At 49.2% G+C, this 19,765-nt stretch overlaps 1 protein-coding gene across 1 annotated transcript in view; it reads right to left on the bottom strand.

Annotated features, from left to right (window-relative positions):
• The window catches only part of CEP72 (centrosomal protein 72), a 32,462-nt gene extending 17,468 nt beyond the window's left edge, over positions 1–14,994 (bottom strand). The window contains 5 exon segments of the mRNA XM_060092660.1: positions 6,177–6,285; positions 8,967–9,052; positions 9,054–9,130; positions 10,024–10,151; positions 14,916–14,994. Coding sequence (XP_059948643.1) covers positions 6,177–6,285; positions 8,967–9,052; positions 9,054–9,130; positions 10,024–10,151; positions 14,916–14,994 — 479 coding nt within the window.
• Between the last annotated feature and the right edge of the window lie 4,771 nt (positions 14,995–19,765).

Genomic DNA, 19,765 nt, shown 5'->3' with positions numbered 1-19,765 from the left:
TCCTAAAATGCGTCTGGAATCTCAAGGGACTCCAAATAGCCAAAACAACATTGAAAAAGAGCAAGCATTAGAGCTAGACTCAGATATGGCAGAAATGCTGGATGAAATCAGACTCCGATTTAAAACAACTATGAGTAATAATGCTAAAAGATCTAATGGAAAAAAGAGACAACATGAAAGAACAGATGGGAATGTAAACAGAGAGATGGAAATTCTAAGAAAGAAGCAAACAGAAGTGTTAGAGTCAAAAACACTGTAACAGAAAAGAACACCTCTGATGAGCTCTAGACTGGGCATGGCTGAGGAAAGGATCTCGCAACTTGAGAATATATCAATAGAAACCTCCAGAACTGAAAAGTGAAGATTAAAGAAGACTGAAAAAAAACAGAATAGAATACCCAAGAATCGTGGGACAACTACAAAAGGTGTAACGTACACATTTGAGAATACCAGAAGGAGAAGAGAGAGGGGAACCAAAAAAATATTTGAAGATGACTTAAAATTTCCTTAAATTAATGTCAGACACCAAATCACAGAACCAGGAAGCTCAGAGAACAGTGGCAGAGTAAATGCCAAAAAAATTACAGCAAGGAATATATTCTACTGGAGAAAACCTAAGACAAAGAAAAAAATCTTGAAATAGGCCAGAGGGGAAAACCATGCAAGCAAAAATAGAGTAGAGTGAAATACTCAGTATGGAGACAAAAAAACTACCAACCTAGAATTGTGTACCCTGCAAAATTATCCTTCAAAAGTGAGGTCCAAACTGAGCTGAGGACGGACCTGACTTTCTCAGACAAACAAAAACTGAGGGAATTTGTTGCCAGTAGACCTGCCTGGTAAGAAACATTAAAAGAAGTTCTTTAGAGAGAAAGAGAATGACACAGGTCAGAAACTCAAATCAGAGAAGGAATAAGTGAAGGCAGAATAAAAACTTCTATTTTTCTTATAATCTAACAGGCAACAGTTTGTTTGAAATAATAGCAACAATGTACTCAATACATTATGTTCATGTCTTACAGGCAGGGTTATAGTTTGGGTATAAATGAAATGAACGACAGCAATGATACAAGGGACAGGAGGGAGGAATTAGGAATATTTTGTTATTATAAGGTACTTGCATGATCTGTGAAGTAGTATAGTGTCTGAAAGTGGTCTTGGATTACTTGTAAATGTACATAGGCAGACCTTGAAGATATTGAGGGTTCAGTTCTAGATGACCACAATAAAGCAAATATTGCAATAAAGCAAGTCACACCATTTTCTTGGTTTCCCAGTGCATCTAAAAGTTATGTTTACACGGTACTGTAGTCTATTAAGTGAGCAATAGCCTTATGTTAAAAAACAATGTACATACCTTAATTTAAAAATGTTTTATTGCTAAAAAATGCTAACCATCATCTGAGCCTTCAGCAAGTCATACTAGCAACATCAGAGATCACAGATCACCACAACATAAAAAGATGAAAAAGTGTGAAATATTGCAAGAATTACCAAAATGTGACAGAGACATGAAGTGAGCAAATACCATTGGAAGAACAGCACCAACAGATTTGCTTGACGCAGGGTTGCCACAAAGCTGCAACCTGTAAAAACACAATATCCGCAAATCACAATAAAGCAAAGCACAAAAAAAACGAGGTCTGCCTGTCCTGTGTACTCCAGAGCAACCTCTAAAAGTGAAAATAAAAGTATAACTGATATGCTAAGGAAAGAAAATGGAATCATAAAATGATCATTTAAAATCACAAAAGGAAGGAATAGATCAGAAGACAAAAATAGGAACAGAGAACAAGGGCACCAAGTAGAAACAGCGAACACGGCGGCTATTAATCCAACTATATCAATGACCACTTTAAACATCAATGGTCTAAATGTACCAAGTGGAAGGCAGAGACTGTCAGCGTGGATCAAAATAAAAGGCCCAACTACATGTTACCTAAAGAAACCACTTTAAGTATAAAGACACATAGATTAAAAGTAAGTGGATAGAGGAAAATAGACCATGCTGACACCAATCAAAGAAAGCAGAAGTAGCTACATTACTTTCAGACAGAGCTGACTTCAGAGCAGGGAGAGTGATCTGGGATAAAGAGGGGCATGACGTGAGGACAACTGGCCAGTTCTCCAAGAAGACATAACAGCCTCCGACGTGTCTGCGCCTAATAAGACAGCATCAGACTACATGGTGCAAAAACTGATAGAACTCAAGGAGAAATGGATGGATCCACTTCAACACCTCTCCTTTGGAAAGGGGTACATCCAGCAGTCAGAAAGTCACTAAGGACACAGCTGAACTCAGCACCACCCGTCACCTGGATGTAGTGACATCCACCTCATCCAAACAACAGGATACACATTCCCCCCAAGCTCACATGGAACATTCACCAAGATAGAGTCATTCTGGGCCATAAAACACACTTTTACATATTTAAAAGAAAACAAATCATAGGATATTTGTTCTTAGGACACAGTGGAATTAAACTAGTAATAAAATAAATAACAGAAAGATAACTGGGAAATCTCAAAAAACTTGGAGATTAAACAACATATTTCCAAATAACACGAGTCAAAGAAATCTAGAAGAAGTATTTTGAACTAAAATATTTCAAAATAAAAATATTTTGAACTAAGTTAAAAAGAAAATACATCTTATCAAAATTTGTGGGATGCAGTGAAAGCAATGCGTAGAAGGAAATTTGTAATGCTGAATGTATATATTAGAACGCAGTAAGCTCCGAAATCAATAATCTAAGCTTCTAGCTTAGGAAACTAAGAAAATAACAAATTAAATCCAAAGCAGGAGGAAGAAAAGAAATAATAAAAATTAGAGCAAAAATCAATGAAACTGAAAATGGGAAAAAAAAATCAACCAATCCAAAAGCTAGTTCTTTAAAAAGATCAACAAAATGGAAAAACCTCTACGCCACCAGGTTACCTAAGGAAAAAAAGATGCAACTTACTAATATCAGAATTAAAAGAAGGAGCACAGCAGGAACTGTTCCGTGGACTACAAGAAGATAACAGAGGAACACTATGACACTCTATGCCCACAAATGTGATAACCTAGATGAAATGGAATGGTTCCTGGAAAGACACAATCTACCAAAACCGACACCAGGAAAAATGGATAATCTGAACAGACTGGTATTTATTACAGACTTGAATCAATAATTGATAGCCTCCTAAAACACCAGGTCCAGATGGGTTCATTGGTGAATTTAAGGAAGAAATTATAACAATTCTCTACAATCTTTTCCATAAGACAGAAGCAGAAACAGAGGGAATACACCCTAACTCATTCTATGAGGACAGCATTATCTTAATACCAGAACCAGCAAAGACAATAAAGGAAACTACAGACCAGTTATCTCCCATGAACACAGATGCAAAAATCTCCAACAAAGTATCAGCAAATTGAGTCCAACAATGTATAAAAAGAAGTCTACACCACAGCCAAGTGGGATTTATTCCAGGTATGCATAGCTGGTTCAATATTTGAAAAAAATCAATGTAATCCATCACATCAACAGGCTCAAGAAGAAAAGTCATATGACCATACCAATAGACGCAGAAAAAGCATTTGACAAAATCCAATACCCATTCACGATAAAAGTGGTCAGTAAACTAGGAATCAAAGGGAACCTCCTCGACTTGATAAAGAACACCTATGAAAGTCCACAGCTAACATCACACCTGGGGGTGAGAAACCAGCTGCTATCCTGCTGAGATCAGGAACAAGGCAAGGATGTCCCCTCTACCCACTGCTTTTTAACATTGTACCGGAAGTCCAAGCTAACACAATAAGACAAGAAAAGGAAATAAAAGGTATACAGGTTGGGAAGGAAGATATAAAACTATCTTTGTTCACAGATGACATACCAACCATCTATGTAGAAAATCTCAAAGAATCGACCAAAAAACAAACAAAAACTCCAGGAACTAATAAGTGACTACAGCAAGATTGTAAAATTCAAGATGTATGGGTCACATTGTGTCCCCTAAAAAACAGATGCCAAAGTCCCAACACCCCATACTTCAGAATGCGACCTTATTTGGAAATAGGGTCTTTACAGAGGTAAGCGAGTTAAAATGAGGAAATTATGGGGAGCCCTAACCAATACGACTGGTGTCTTTATAAAAAGGGGAAATCTGGACACAGGACAGGCATGCACAATGCGGAGCTCTGTGAAAAGACACAGAGAGAAGACAGCCATATGAAGAAAAGGATTGGACGGAGGCATCTACAAGCCAGGGAACACCGAAGATTGCCAGCAAAGTACCAGGAGCTGGAGTCATAGAATGGATTCTCTCCCAGAAGCCTCCAGAAGGAAGCAACCCTGCCAACAACTTGATTTCAGACTTGTAGCCCAAGAACTGTAAGACAGTAAGTTTCTGTTATTTTAAGCCACCCTGTTTGTGGTACTTTGTCACCATCAGCTGTACACAAGTCAAATACCAGCAATGAACAACTGGAATTTGAAATTTAAAAACCTAAATTAGCCTCAAAAGAACAACATGCTAAGGTATAAATCTTAACAAAATAGGTACAACATCTATATCAGGAAAATCACCAACCTCTGATAAATGAAATCAAAGAAGAACTGAATAAATGGAGAGATATTCCATGTTCATGGATATGAAGACTCAATAGTGTCAAGATGTCAGTTTCTTCCCAACTCAATCTGTAATTCAATGCAATCCCAATCAAAATCCCAGCAAGGTAGTTTGTGGATATCGACAAACTAATTCTAAAATTTATACGGAAAGAAAAAGACCCAGAATTGGCAACTCAATATTAAAGGAGGACTAAGTCAGAGGACTGACACCACGTGACTCACAAAACTCACACAAATGTGGGAGGGGCCAGAAAGCTCTGTGGGGTCTCTTTCATAAGAGAACACCAATTCCATTCATGAGCGCTCCACCTTCAGGACCTCATCACCTCTCGTGGGCCCCATCTCCCAAACCCATCATGCTGGGGGTTAGGATTTCAGCATATGAATCTGGGGTACACAATGCACAGACCATTCCGCAGGGTACCACGTGCATCTGTCTACCCAGCAATCAGTCTGATTTGAAATAGGGAAGTGAGGGGAGGGGAGCTCCAAGGGAGGCATCTGAGGGAAGAGGAGCTTCTAGAGATTTGAAACTGATCTTAGAACAGAAGTTGGCAAAGTATGGCTCACAGGTCAAATCTGACCCACTGCCTGTGTTTGTAAATAAAGTTTTATTGGAACACAATCATTAGTTTATGTATCGCCTATAGCTGCTTTCATACTACAAAGGCAGGGTTTAGAAATTGAAGCACAGATCATATGGTCCACAGAGCTGAAAATATTCTCTCCAGCCCTTTACAAAAAAAAGTCGGCCGACCTCTACATTAGAGAAATTTACAGATGAGCTAAGGCATACAATGCAAGAGAAAGAAAACTGTTAAAAGCCTCAAACAAATCAAGATGGTGTACAAGAAGGAGTATATAATCCTTGTACATCACAAGCAAGGTAAACACCACTGACTGACTTCTACCCTTTAGAATCAACCACACACATGAAGACCATATGCTTTCAGAACACATTTAAACACTACCCACCCCAACAATCTAAAGTTAGACATAAAGATGCAGCTGGCAGGAGCTGGGAGGTGGTGAGAAGCCGGGCACAGGCTCCCACAGCCCAGCCAAAGCAGAGCGGGAGCCCTGGCACAGGGCACCGAAAGAGAACGCGGGCGGAAACGAGCAGAGCCCGAGCACTAGCACCGCCAGGGTGGGGAAGAGGAGGCTCCAGCAGCCGTCAGATCTGCACCAAGTGCTCACATCCAGAAATAGCAGAGTGCACTGTGTAGAGATCAGAAAGCAACGGAAACAGGACCTGGAAGCAGAAACAATTACAGAAGGGAAAGAGGCTGCCTCTGAGGAGCGGGCCAGGAGTAGAGAGAAAGGACTGCTGCTTCTCACCGCAGGCCTTTTGTGCCACATAGTTTACATCCATTACTTTAATACACATTGTAAATATTTTTAAAAATACCATATAGAAAATGTGGACGACAGGAAGAGAGGCTGTCCCACAGTCTCCTCGATCCCCAGCTGGTAACCAGCGCTTCTCCCCACGCTCCCCTGGATGTCTGTCCTCTAGGTGGCAATCAGCACTTTAGTTAATACCACTCCTGTTCATACCTTTCGACTCTGAAAACAGCTGGGAAGCTCTGCTTTGAGTCCAGCGATTCCTCCGAAGCAAAGTGCAGCCGGGATGCTTTCCGCTCACTCTCCCTCACAGGGCGGTCATCTAGGGAGGAGATGCCGCAGGGGAACTAGCAGACCACGAGGCAGGTGGCAGGGCCCAACACCAAACCCCGCGGTGTGCCTGCCGGCCTCCCCTCAGGACTAAAGGTGCCCCCTCGCCCAGCCAGCCACACATGGCGTGTGATCAGAACTGCCATCCCTTGTTCTGGGGACCTTCCCTCCCCTTAGGGCTGACCCCACCACGGCATCCCCCAGATCACTGGGCAGACCCAGGAAAGCAAGCAAGGCTGGGCTCCGGGGGCTACATCTGGTTTCCCAGCAATGCTGAGCACTGACTCCCAGAGGGCCGGCCGCTCGCACCAGGCTTGCACCTCAGATGCCCCGGAGGCAGGAAAGGAAACACACACGCAAGTTCTCACGCGGGCTCTTCCTTCTCATCTCCTCTTAATGCACATCCTGGGTGCTGGGCGAGGCTCCCAAACCACACTGAGCACCCCCAGCAAGTGCCCATGGGTGAGGAGCCTGAACACACTGGAGAGAAGACGCCCTGGCCATGTGCTGGCGCCCAGGGTTTACATCCTCAGGTCCTCGGGACCAGAACAGGAGACAGAGCCAAGTTTAAAGTGTCCCCGCGTGTGCCCTGGGCCCAAGAAGACCCCACTCGTCCACAACCGCACCTCCTCAGAAGCACCTGAGGGGGGCTCCCCTCCCCAACGCCGGAGCTCAGCCCTCGGGATGGCTGCCACAGAACTCCTAGGGAGCACAGAGCCCACGGCATCCCGGGAGGTGCACCAGCTCAGTGAGAAACGAGGGAACGAGGAGATGCCCAGTACCCACTTCCACAGGTGTGGCCACCGCACAGCAGCCCCGCCCCGCACGTGGGATGCCCCCAGCAGCCCCTCTGTCCTCTCAGGGACGCCATCCACCACACACCAGCCTGGGGCCTCCCGTCTCACGGCCTGGACGCTGCCTTCGTGCCGACAACACATGACTCTACTTGCCCAGCCTGAACTTTGCTTCTGCGTCAGTTCCACGTCCCTTACTCTGAGCATCCTTCTCGGGACGGTTCCACTCTAAATTCAAACTCAATATGACTAAAATCAGATGCAAACCCACCTTCTCCCCCAGACCACATGCTCTCCTCACTGCGGCCCTCTCCCAGACCCCGGCCCAGGGCGCCCCCAGATCACTCTGGCGGCACCCTGCTGGGAGACAGGGCCTTCCTAGGGTCCCCCACTCCCGCACTGACTGACTCCAGTTATGCTCCCGCCTCACGTTTGAAAGCACCTTTCACGTGTGGGAAGGCTCTCACAACCCCTTCTCTATAGGAGCAGTCTAAGACTGAATTTACAACTTTCATCACAAACGGAAACAAATGATTTAAGACTGAAGACTGCAAAAACTTTCCGTAAGGATTGTCATGCTTCTGAAAAAGAGTCCAATTCAATTGTTTATAGGATACTGAACAGTCAAATAAAAGTTAGAACACAAGCACTTAATCCTCCCAAATATCTAAAAATTAACATTAAATGTTGAAATTCTAAGTAGGTTTGAAACTAAACAGCGTGCCTCTGGGGGTCGGTGCCCCTAGGCCCAGGCAGGCACAGCCTAAGGGTGTGGCCAGGCTCCCCAGAGCTCACGGCCCGCCAGGACCGGGGTCCAGGAGGTAAGCCAACGCACGCGCGCAGCTGGGGTGTTCATGAGACAAGCTTTGTGCAGCTGAGAGGTGCAGCCGGTGGGGTGTCTACAGGCCCTGGTAGACCCTGAAAGGATAAGAGCCATGGTCTGCCCACCAGAGTGCCAAGCATTTACCTGATAGATGCTGCCATGATGTGGGTCTCATTTTGGTTTGGATAGCTCAGTGCCTGAGAGGTGGAGACGCCCTGAAAGCCCCCCAGCCTCCCCAGGCAGTCAAGGGCCCTCAGGACGGAGAACACGCCATGATCACTGGGGGCATGGAAGGACCACCCTCCTCCAGTCAGACACCGCTGCACCACTAATCAGTACTTCATACAGGAGGACCCAGGCCCGAGATCTAAGCCCCTCCTTCCCCGGGGCTTCCACGGCCGGCATGCCCTCGGGCTCAAGCGCCAGCTCTCTCCCCGGGAAGTGCGACATGGGGACGGGCGGGGGTGGCATTAGCAGTGCCCTGGCCACACTGCTCACAGCACAGTGGCTCCTGAGAGCCGAGACAGTGGGTGGGAAGATGCTGCGGCTTCCCCAAGCACAACCCTCCTGACTGGGCATTGCTGGTGGGCACCCCGGTCGCTCGGCCTGCGAGCCTGAGAGATCCGGTTCTTTTAAGGCTACAGGCCACTGAGCCAAGGTGGTAACTGCACCTGCCAACAGGACCTCACACTCTCTCGTGTCTGTCACCTGGGGAGGGCGTGGCACAATGAACTTCTCGCCCGTGTCCTCCCAGGTGGACGTAAAACCAGGTTGAACCCAGCTGTCCAGCTGAGCCTGAGACGATGCCCAGGAGACCATGCCAGGAAACAGGGCACCAGGAACAGCTAGAAAGCAGAGCCAGCCCATGCCTGTGCCCGTGGCCCAGCAGCCACCTGTGGCCGCAAGGAAGGGGCTCCCTGCCACCTTCCAGGCAGCTCTCCTGTGAGAGGAGGAAATCAGCTTCCCTTTCCAGAAGGGTCAACAGCGCCATCACCCCAAGAACACGAGACACCCCTCGGGCAGCACCACGCGAGGCCAGGAGCGCGGCCGGCCTACCCAGCTGCCGGAGCCGCGGGAGCATGCGCACCACGAAGACGCTCTCCACCACGGGGTTCAGCCGGAAGTCCACTTCCGCGCGCTCCGTTAAAGACCTCCGCCAGCGAGGAGATACGGTTGTGGTGGACGCTGAGACGCTCCAGCGCCGCCAGGTACTCGATGCCCTGCCAGGACAAACACGGCAAGGCAGCCATGAGCACGAACCAGCCCCCAACCTCACAGACGCGCTCGAAACGCACACGCGCCATCACCGGGAGAGCAAGGAGGGAAGGCGTGCTGCGCACCCACGGTGAGGCGGCCGCGCGGGCCGACCGCGGGGAGAGGCCAGCCGACGCCCGCGAGGCCGCAGCACCGCCGAGCTGAACCCCCCGCACACGCTTCGCGCCCTCCGCACACAGCCCTGTCCGCGGAAGAGCCGCTGCTCCCGTTTCACAGCCGACAGGATGGGGCTGAGGGATGAGCCAGCGCTGGTGCAGCCCGGACCGACCGGCACCCGCACGGACTCTGAGTGGCTCCTCCCCCGGTCAGGGGCACTGACGGCCGGCCTTTCTCCCCGCACGAAGCCCCGCAGTGTCCGCAGGGCGGTCCCACCCGCCACCGCCCGGGTGACTTCCTACTCCCTCACGAGGACCAGCGCCCGCCCAGCGCCTGCCGTGTCAGGCACGCAAGCCATGCGAGGGCCCGAGGCCGCCAAGAGTCAGACTTAAACAGATGTGAAGCTCAGTGTGGATGAAGAAAACGACAGCTGATAAAGGATGAAGGGTGACCGGCATGCACACATTCGTCTTTCGGGCCTTATTTCCTTTACAGATACAACCATCTTCATCAGAGAGCTATGACTTCTTATTAAAGTAGTTCAAAGACATAATGTGATGCCTAAGAAATCCAGCTCACGGCAAACAGAAGAAAATCAGCACAAGACTTACAATCACCGTTAAGTGTACGGCTTACAAGTATTATAAGCATAGTCATAAAACAGACTGCCTTTTTTACCATAAATGTACTATCCACTGCTATTGACAGCAATAAATTTTCTTTCAAGAAACCTAAAACTTACCTCTAGACTAACCAAGGAGTTTCGTGAGAGATCTAGAGATTTTAGACCTGTTAAATTCATCAAAGAATTTCCTAGGTGAGTAATCTTTTCTTGGTAAGTTCCAGGAATAGATAATGACCGAAGTTCAGCTAAGAGTAGAAAATTAAGAGATTTTAACTTTATTATTTTATTGAAAATAAATTATTGCAATAATTTATTCTCTCTCCAAAACCCTCTCACCAGGAAACCCTCCTAAGGGGGTTCCCACTTCCACACCTGACTGCTCAGCCCCATTGCCTGTGGACCTCTGTGCAGGGATCGCAATCTGAAACCCACTCGGTGGCTGACCTGACCACCTGTGCTGTTACAGGTGAGGGCCAGCTGCACACAAGGTGCACCGAACACCTCTACGTGGCACACCCAGTAAGCAGCCGTTAGACAAACATCACTACAAAAGTAAGCTTCTGTAATGAAAAAGACACTGTGTCTGGATGCACCAGTATCTTCCCAGGAACTTTTGTTTTAAAACACATCTTGATTACATATGAAACTGGTTTTTGGGCTTCTAGTTCCAGACAAGACAGAGGAGACACATTTCACCCTATTCCTCCCCATTTATTAGACCTAAAAACCCTGGACAAGAACACGGAAAGCAACTCTGAGGCGTGGTGACTCTGAAGCATGGGGACTGTCTAGGGACCTGAAGAAAAGGGTCAAGCACTGAGGGTTGGTTTTTGTTCTGTCTCCTGTACATCCCAATCTGAGTGCAAGAGAAGCTGGCCACCCAGAAACACCCATGGACACCTACCAAAAGATATGGGTAAGCCTGCTGTCCGTGGTCAAAGGACCAGGAGGGGTGGCCTTGCAGGACAGACTCCTGACAACCTCAGCCCCACTCCAGCCCAACGCCAAGAAAAAAAAAAATGTACCTCGTACACCTGGCCTCACACAGTGGCCAGCACCAGGACAGTGTGAGTGGACATGACCACTGCCCTGGACTGGCTGTAATGAGGCATCTGCAGATGCTATGTGTGTGACAGGGGCCTGGCCACCACCTCAGCAACAAGGCAGCACCCAGGCAGTGCCAGTACTGAGTAACGAGATTTAAATAGGAAGCAGAGTCCCAATCAAAATGACCAATCAAAAATGATCAAGAACTAGGAAAATCTCAATCTGAATGAGAGAAAACAATCAATAGATACCAATAATGAGATGACAGAAATTAGAATTATCTAACAAGGATTTTAAAGTAACTGACATACAAATATTTCAATGAGCAATTATGAACATGATTGAAACAAATAAGAAAATAGGGATGCTTGGCAAAGAAACAGAAGATGTAAAGAAGAAACAAACAGAAATTTCAGAAATGAAAAATACAATAACTGAAAGAAACAAAAAACCATGGGAGCAGCTCAATAACAGAATGGAGATGACAGAGGAAAAAATTCAAAGAGAGAAAATGCAAAGATAAACTGAACAAAATTGTCCTATCTGACCACCAGAAAGAAAACAGACTTTAAAAAACTGAACAGAGCCTCAGGGGCCTGTGGAAGAAGAAAAAGCAATCTAACATTCATGTCATTGGGGTCCCAGTGGAGATCCAATCAGAGTTTCAAGAAGAAAAGAAAAACAGTATGGCTAAAAATAAAAAATTTTAAGTTAAAGAAATAATGGCTGAAAACTTCCCAAATTTGGCAAAACACATAAACCTACATGTTCAAGAAGTTGAGAAAACCCCAAACAGAATAAAGGCAAAAACTGACACATCAGAATCAAACTTCTGAACACTAAAGACAATGAAAGAATCTTGAGAGCAACCAGAGAGAGAGGCATTACCCAGAAGGAGAAACAACTCCCATGGCAGGGAGTTACTCCTCAGAAACCATGGTGCTGAAACAAAGGAAGTGCTCTCACATTTTTCCATTGCTGAAAGAAAAGAACTTTAAACTCAGAAATCTATATCCACCAAAAACAGCCTTCAGGACTAAAGGTGAAATATAGATATTCTCAAATGAAGAAACACTAAGAGAATCTGTCACCAGCACACCTCCCTAAGATAACTGCTAAAGAAAGATCTTCAAACATTAAGGAAAGATAAAAGAAGGAAACCTGGGACATCAGGAATGAAGAAAGAATAATGAAACAGGTGAACATGTGGGTCAACGTTTCCTCCTAAGCTATTTAAACTGTTGGATGACTATAAAAACAAAAAGTCATATCATTACTGTGGTTCTCAGGTATGCAGGGGAAATGTCTAGACAACTAAATTATAAAGTGGGAAGATAATGAAACCTAAATGGTGGTAAAATTTCTATACTCACCTGACGTGGTAAACCGTTCACACAAGTAGACTGTGTTAAATCACATACTGCATACTGTAATTTGTAGAGCAACCACTAAAAAAGCTATACAAAGAGATATGCTCAGAAATATAATAGATAAATCAAAATGGAATACTAAAAAATACTCAAGTAAACCACAGGAAGGCAGGAAACTGGAAACAAAAGAAAAAACAAAGGGAACAAACAGAAAAAAAATAAATAAATGGCTCACTTAAGCTCTGCTGTATTAACACATTAAATGTAAATGGTCTAAATACACTATAAAAGATAGAGACTGGCACTGTAGATTAAAAATGATATACAGTATACACTGTCTACAAGAAACTCATTTCAAATATTATGATATAGGTAGGTTTAAAGATAAAATAGCACATAGATGGGTAAAGACATACCCTGCAAACACCAAACCAAAGAAAGCTGGAGTGGCTACACTAATATCAGATAAAGTGGATATCTCACTGTAGAAAATTATCAGGGATAAGGAGGAATAATACTACATATGCTACAAGGGTCACCTCAACAAGAAGACATAAAAATTCTAAATATGTATGCACCAAATAGCACAGCTTTGGTGCATACATATTTAGGATCTTTAAGTGAAAAGAGAAACAGACACATCCACAATTAGAGTCAGGGGTCTCAATACCCCTCTTCTGGTAATTAAGAGAATCACTAGACAGAAAATCAGCAAGGATATAAAAGAATTGAACAACGTCACAAGTCAACAAGATCAAATTGACATTTATATAACACTCCAGGCAATGACAGAGTACACATTCTTTCCAAGTGCACTTGGAACATTATAGACCAGATCTTGGGCCATAAAACAAACTTCAAATTTAAAACAATTAAGATCATACAGAGTATGTATTCTGACCATAATGGAATCACACCAGAATCAATAACAAAAAGAAAAAAATACCAAACAAACTAGGAAAACCTCCAATCACACAAAAATGAAAAGAACACACTTCTGAACAATCCATAGGTCAAAGAGGAAGTCAAGGGAAATAAACAAACACAGTGAACTAAATGAAAATGAAAATACAACATAACAAAACTTGTGGATTCAGCTAAAGTTGTGCTTAGAGGGAAACTTATAGCACTAAAATGTTTATATTATATTTAAAAAGGTCTCAAATCAGAAATCTAAACTTTCATCTCAAGAATCAAGAAAAAGAAGAGCAAAATAAATGCAAAGCAGCAGAAAGAAGAAAATTATACAGAATACAGAATCAATGAAATTTGTTTTTGTTTTTGTTTTTGTTTTTTGCGGTACGTGGGCCTCTCACTGTTGTGGCCTCTCCCGTTGCGGAGCACAGGCTCCGGACGCGCAGGCTCAGCGGCCATGGCTCACGGGCCCAGCCGCTCCGCAGCATGTGGGATCCTCCCAGACCGGGGCACGAACCCGTGTCCCCTGCATCGGCAGGCGGACTCTCAACCACTGCACCACCAGGGAAGCCCCGAATCAATGAAATTTGAAACCAGAAAACCAATGGAGAAAAAACAAAAGTTGGCTCATTGAAAAGATTAATGAAATTCATAAACCTCCAGAAAGACCAAGAAAGAGAAGACAGAGAAGACCGACATGACCGACAGAGAAGACAGACATGGACCGGAAGAAGGGTATCACTACAGACCCCAGAGACATTAATAGGCTAATAAGGAAATACCACAAACCCTACACACATAAATTTAACAACTTAGATGAAATGAACCAGTTTCGCAAAACCCCAGACAACTATAACTCACCTAAGATGAAGGTGATGATACAAACAGTTCTCTAATGACTAGAGAAACTGAATTTGTCATTTAAAAGCTTCAAATACAGAAATTTCCAGGCCCATAAGGTTTCACTGGAAAACTCCATCAAACAAAGAAGAATCGGCACCAATTTCACACACTCTCTTCTGGAAAACAGAAGACGGGGCCATTTACCAACTATTTCATGAGTTGGGCATTACGTGGATGACAAAACTAGACAAAAACAGGAAAACGGAAAACTAGCGACCCGTATCCCTCAGGACATGGGCCCACAGATGCCCAGCACAGGAAGAGCAGGGTCCGGGACACCCTGGAGTCCTACAAAAGGAGGGCACGCTCCTCCTCCAGACACGAAGGCGCTCCAAGCTTTTTCAGAAAATCAGCCTAACGCACCTTATTAACGGGGAAAGAAAGCCCAAGTGACCTTATCAGTCAAGGCGAAAAGCACTGGCGCAAGGGCTCAGCAAACCCGTCTCAGAAGAGCGCCCCGCGGGCAGTCTGCGGGGGCGAGCTTGGCCCCCACCTCTCCGGGGACTCGGCTCGGAACCCCAGCCCCTCCCCCACCCTCCCCCACTTCGGGCCCCCCCAGGCCTGCCCCCTCACGCCCCACCGCTGCTCCGGGCTCCCCACCCGCTCCCGGCCTGCCCCGCAGCCCACCCCTCACCCTCGCCCCGCCAGGCCTGCGACCGTTCGGGAACCGCGGTCGCGTTTCGGCACCTCTGGCCCGACCGGTCCGCCGACACCTCGGCGGGAGGCTCGCGCCCCCGGCCAGCGCCGCCCACCCGTCCGCCGCCCGCCGCGCACCCAGGCCGCGGTGAGGCGCCAGCCCGGTCTTTCCCCGGATCTTCTCTTCACACAGAACCAGCCGCCCCGCCGGCGCCATTCTTTCAAACGGCGGACACCTGTCCGCGCCTGCGCGCTGTGGCTGCCGACGGCCGAGACGCGGGGCCAGGATCCAGGATGGGACCGCGGGGGCGGGGGGCCGGATCGAGGCCGAGGGGGTGGGGAGGGGCCAAGGACCTCTGCGGGGGGTGAGGAAGTGGACGAAGCTGCCGGGAGGAAGCGTTAGGGGAAGTCGGTGCCCGCCCCAGGGCTTACCTGGGGACTCGCCGCCCTTGGAGACCTCGCCTCACCTGGGCACCTGCCCCACCTGGGGACCCTCCCCACCCCCAGACTCGCCTGCGTCCTGGGCTGCGGGCGCCCCAGGTTCTGCGCGAGGGCTCCTCACGTGGGGTCGCAGTGCTCTCCCGCCACGGTCAGGTGACTCAGCGGCAGCGGGTCCTGCTCTAACCCCATCCTCAATTTCTAGGTGATGAAGTCGGGGGTCTGGCCTTGAGACTCATCAGCTGACCGAGGGGTTCACGGCGTGTCCTGGGCCCTTTGTGGAGCACCTTTAGGGAAGACTTCCCTACGGTCTGGATCTGCCCCAGCCAGCTCGAGCCCTGGGGGTGCCCCCTCCCTCCCGGGTCACCCCAGAGGGTGCCCCTACTGCCCCTCACCCCAGATTTGACTGGCCTGTTGGCAACATCCCCTGGCATGTCACAGCCTGGGTGGTGGCATAGGGGGGTGTAGGTGGGCTTGTAGGGTCAGGGGTGAGGGGCAGTGGTGTAGACAAGGGAAGTATGGCAGAGGGTGTAGGGGAGACGTACGGGGTGTGCGCAGGGGCTGGCGGGGGCGGGCATCAGGGTGCCTGAGTCTGTCCTGAGTGGGGCGGGGCTTCAAGCCTGCTGCACCAGGCCTGTGGGGCTGTGCCATTTACGGAGGCCGGCAAACACTCAGCGATATTTTGAGTCTGGATTGCCAAGTGACTGCCCACAGTTCCAGGCGATATATTGCCATCATCTCACTTCCTACAAGACCGTGGAGGGACTCGGGCGCACCCGAGGGCCAGCATGTGGTCACCGACCAGGTGTCCCCTGAGGGGAGCTGGTGCAGCCAGGAGGCTAGAAACTGAGCAAATATCCAGGTTCTCAGAAGTAAACGGAAGCAAACAAAAGGCTTCTGTCGCTGTCCGCCCCCCCCACCAATAACGAGAAAAGCGGCTTGTCAGCCAGGGCACAGCCCACACGCCAAACACCGCTGCTTCCTCCTGCTGCGGTCACTTCAGGCCAGGCAGCCCAGTCTCAAGGCCTCTACAGCTTTCTAGAACATTCCAGGGAGGCTTCCAGGCCCCTCAGCCTTGAGCCAGAGTTGGTCAGTCCATCCCAGGGAGAAGGCTGGTGACAGAGACGGAGACCTAAGGACAGGCCCACGTCGGTCCCGTGGACAGCTGGGCAGCTGGCGGCCTGGAGCATCTTGGACGTTCCCTACTCTGATTGGCCTCGGCTGGGAGGGGGCGGGGGCAGGAAGAGAAGGGGCAATCTCCCACCTTCCCCCAGAGAGCGGAGCTGTCCAGGCCCCAGAACCAGAGCAGCTGTGGCGCTGGCCACGCACTCCAGGAACTGTGTGAGCTCTCATGTCACCACCTCTCCACCCTGGGGTGAACGCCAGCACGGTCACTTCACCCACGAGGAAACATCAGCCAGCTGGGTGCGACCAGACTGAGAATCAGTGTCAGACCCGAGCCCAGCCCTGGGTTGCTTCTGCACCAGGCCCTCCAAACGAGAGGCAGGGAGCCTCTGGGAGCCTGAAGACAGACCCACACGACCACGGCTCCAGACACCACTGAACTCACACACACCCCCGTTCACACTCTCACACACCCTCACACTCACACATCCTCACAAACCTCCGACAATCGAGCTCCAACTCGGACGACCATTCCCCGGCCAGATGGCAGGAACCCACCCTGGTCACACGCAAGGCACTGCCCAGAAGCCAGTGCTCTTTGGCCTCAGCCTCCACCCTGGACCAAGTGAGAAGCATCTGTTCAAGGACAGCTGCTCACTGGTTCTGATGCTTATTCGTTCACAAATGTTGAACAAAAGAGCCTTTTCCCGGCTGTTTTTCTACACAAGATCCGTACCGACATGTGTGACTTGTCAATGCATCATTTTACCAACTAACCTCTATCCAAAGTGTGACGTGAGATGGAGTGTGAGGACCTTCCTGCGGCTGTTGGAAGGTAAACAGGGGCAAGAGTGGGCGGGGGCTCATGTAAGCATCCTACCATCGTGACTAGCTCATCTGAACACAGAGGATGGGGTTTGTGTTCACCTGCGAGTGTAAACACTTGTATCTAGCTGAGCTATCAGTTAAGATGCAAGTAAAACCCAGCTGGGGCGGACCTGATGTAAGGACACCCGGCTGGAGTCCCCAAGGTGGGCTGGCTGGCTGGCAGCCAAACCTCTGTCCTGGACACTCGGCCACACAGCTCACTTCCCAAGAGGCACGATCCTTCCCAGCTGCATCCAGCGAAGACTCCTGTTTCCATGCCCTGCCTGCAGAGCCCATAGCCCAAAGAGTCTCCCGTCCTGCTGGCCTGGGCCATCCCCAGAGCTCGTGAGCCGCGTCCGTACCCAGTGGGGCTTCAGCCGGGAGGAGGAAGCAGGGGCCAGCTCTCCCTGCAATTGTTGACCCTAGAAACCTGAGAATTCTCAGGACAATGGAAACTTCCCACTCATTCTGAACGTAGGGAGGTAGGACAACCGGGCCTGACTTTCTGCGCTGCAGCAGCCTGGGGCGAGCAGCAGCCACTCACAGGCAGGCCCCGGCTCCACCTGGACAGCCCCTCAGGCGCCCACCCCGGAGAAGCAGCACAGGTGGTGCTGGGTGCACCTAGCACCTTCCAGATGGGAGCTGCCCCTGTGCACACACGCTGCCCCCGCCCCTCGCACAACTGCTCACCGACAGGGGGAGATACAGGGATGAGGGGCACACCTCAGCCATGATCCCAGGGTCCCCAGCCCTCCTGAGGACGAGGCCACCTCCATCAGGTCTGGGGACCTGCGGCCTTCTCCCCACCTCTGAGGCTCTAGTGAGTGCAGGGCTCAGGGGCCCTTTGGACCAGGCAGATTATGGCCAGGGTAACCCGGCCTCGGAGGCCTGCTCCCCACCCTGGTCCTTCCCCGCCGGCCTATTTCAGCCGCCCTAACTGCTTCCCGAGAGCTTGCCTGCACTGACCCTGTAGATCCCAATACCGCCCTGCCTGCTACCGCTACACCGGTTCCTGTTGGACTCAGAGTCCTCACCTGGCAGAGGCTGGCAAGCACACAGCAAGAGGCCAGGCTCTGCCATGCTTCTGTGGGTCATTGGTTACATCCGCTTTATGGTGGGCAGCGTGGAGGGCAGCAAGTGGGGCTGAGATCCAGGCGCTCAGGTTCAACAGTGCAGCTGGAGGCGGGGCCTGTCGTGAGGGGGCCAGCCCACCCGTGCTCACTCTGAGGGGCCGTGGGCAGGCTCCCTGGCTCTTGTGTCCGGGGCAAGCTGCTCTCCGAACCGAGTCTTCTCATCTCTAGAAAAAGATTAACAGGACTTTTGAGGGGATGGGTGGTTCGCAGCCCTCTTCCACCTTGTCTAGTTCCAATGGAGAGGGTGGAGAACCTCTTACATCTCTTACAGCTACGGTTGGCCACTTCTGGCTGATAAGAAGTAAGCGTGAGGCTACAGTGGCATTTTGGGGTAAAGTTTTGATATTCTTGGAAAAGAGATAAGTGTAGGTGACACATGCCAGGACCCCCTTCTTCTTGCCTTGACACAGTTGTGATGGCTGGAGCTGCAGCAGCCATCTTGGGACAATGAGGGGGTAAGAAACTGGCATCGCAGCGGTGCCCAACATGGGCTCCAAACCAGTGCCAGTCCTTGAACCTCCAGCCTCCTGGCTCAGTGAGAAGAGCCTAGTGGGTGTGACCATTGCTGCAGCTGAAGGCATTCCCTCCCGGCCCTGGGGTCTGCCGAGGTAGCAGATGAAAAGTGTGTGGCATAGACTGGACAAGTCAAGAATATTCCTAGGACACGGGACATACGGCAGAAGTGTAGAGGCGACTGTGCCAAAGGAAGACTCCCTTTCCACTCGGGGGAGACAAGGCATGGTCCCAGAGGAAGAAGGGGAGGGGGCGTGGAGCTGTGTGTTTCCAGCAGAAGAGTGGGGAGTGAGAGGCCCCCACGTGGCCCCAGGCTCAGTCAGTGAGGAGGAGCCGGACAGGGCGGACCCGTCACTCCCTCTGCCCAGGGGTCCAAGTGTGGCTCCGAGTGGGGGTCCAGGTGCTTCGTGTAGATGATGGAGCAGATCAGGGCGAAGTACAAACAAAACTTGAAACTTAACTAACTGGTTTCCCAACTACAAAGTGAGTGAGAAATCTGAAGCCACCCTCCTGCCCTTTGTCATTTGTAATCAACAGTTGAAATAAATAGTCAGGGATGCGACCCCCAGAGCGCAGACTAAACCCAGGTAATATCAGAAAAACAAAAGTGGAAGGAAATCTTTGCCTTCAGGAAGCTTACAGTTTACTGGATAGTGTGTACTTGAAAAGGCTATTTTGGGAAAATTTTTGTGAAACTGAAAAATGCCCCCTTCCCCCAAAGAATCCATGCACAACCCTTGGGACCTCTGACTGTTACCTTATATGGCAAAAGATGAGATTAAGTTAAGGATCTTGGGAGGATTTTATCCTGGATTATCTGGATGGGCCCTAACGCAATCACAGGAGACGGAAAAGAAGACACAGACGCTACACACGCTCCGGACCCCACGAGGCAGAGGTTGGCATGACGAG

This window comes from Mesoplodon densirostris, chromosome 3, assembly GCF_025265405.1.
Source record: "Mesoplodon densirostris isolate mMesDen1 chromosome 3, mMesDen1 primary haplotype, whole genome shotgun sequence".
Lineage (NCBI taxonomy): Eukaryota > Metazoa > Chordata > Mammalia > Artiodactyla > Ziphiidae > Mesoplodon > Mesoplodon densirostris.
Note: the sequence above shows the minus strand (reverse complement) of the source record. Positions and strands in the feature narration are given on the sequence as shown.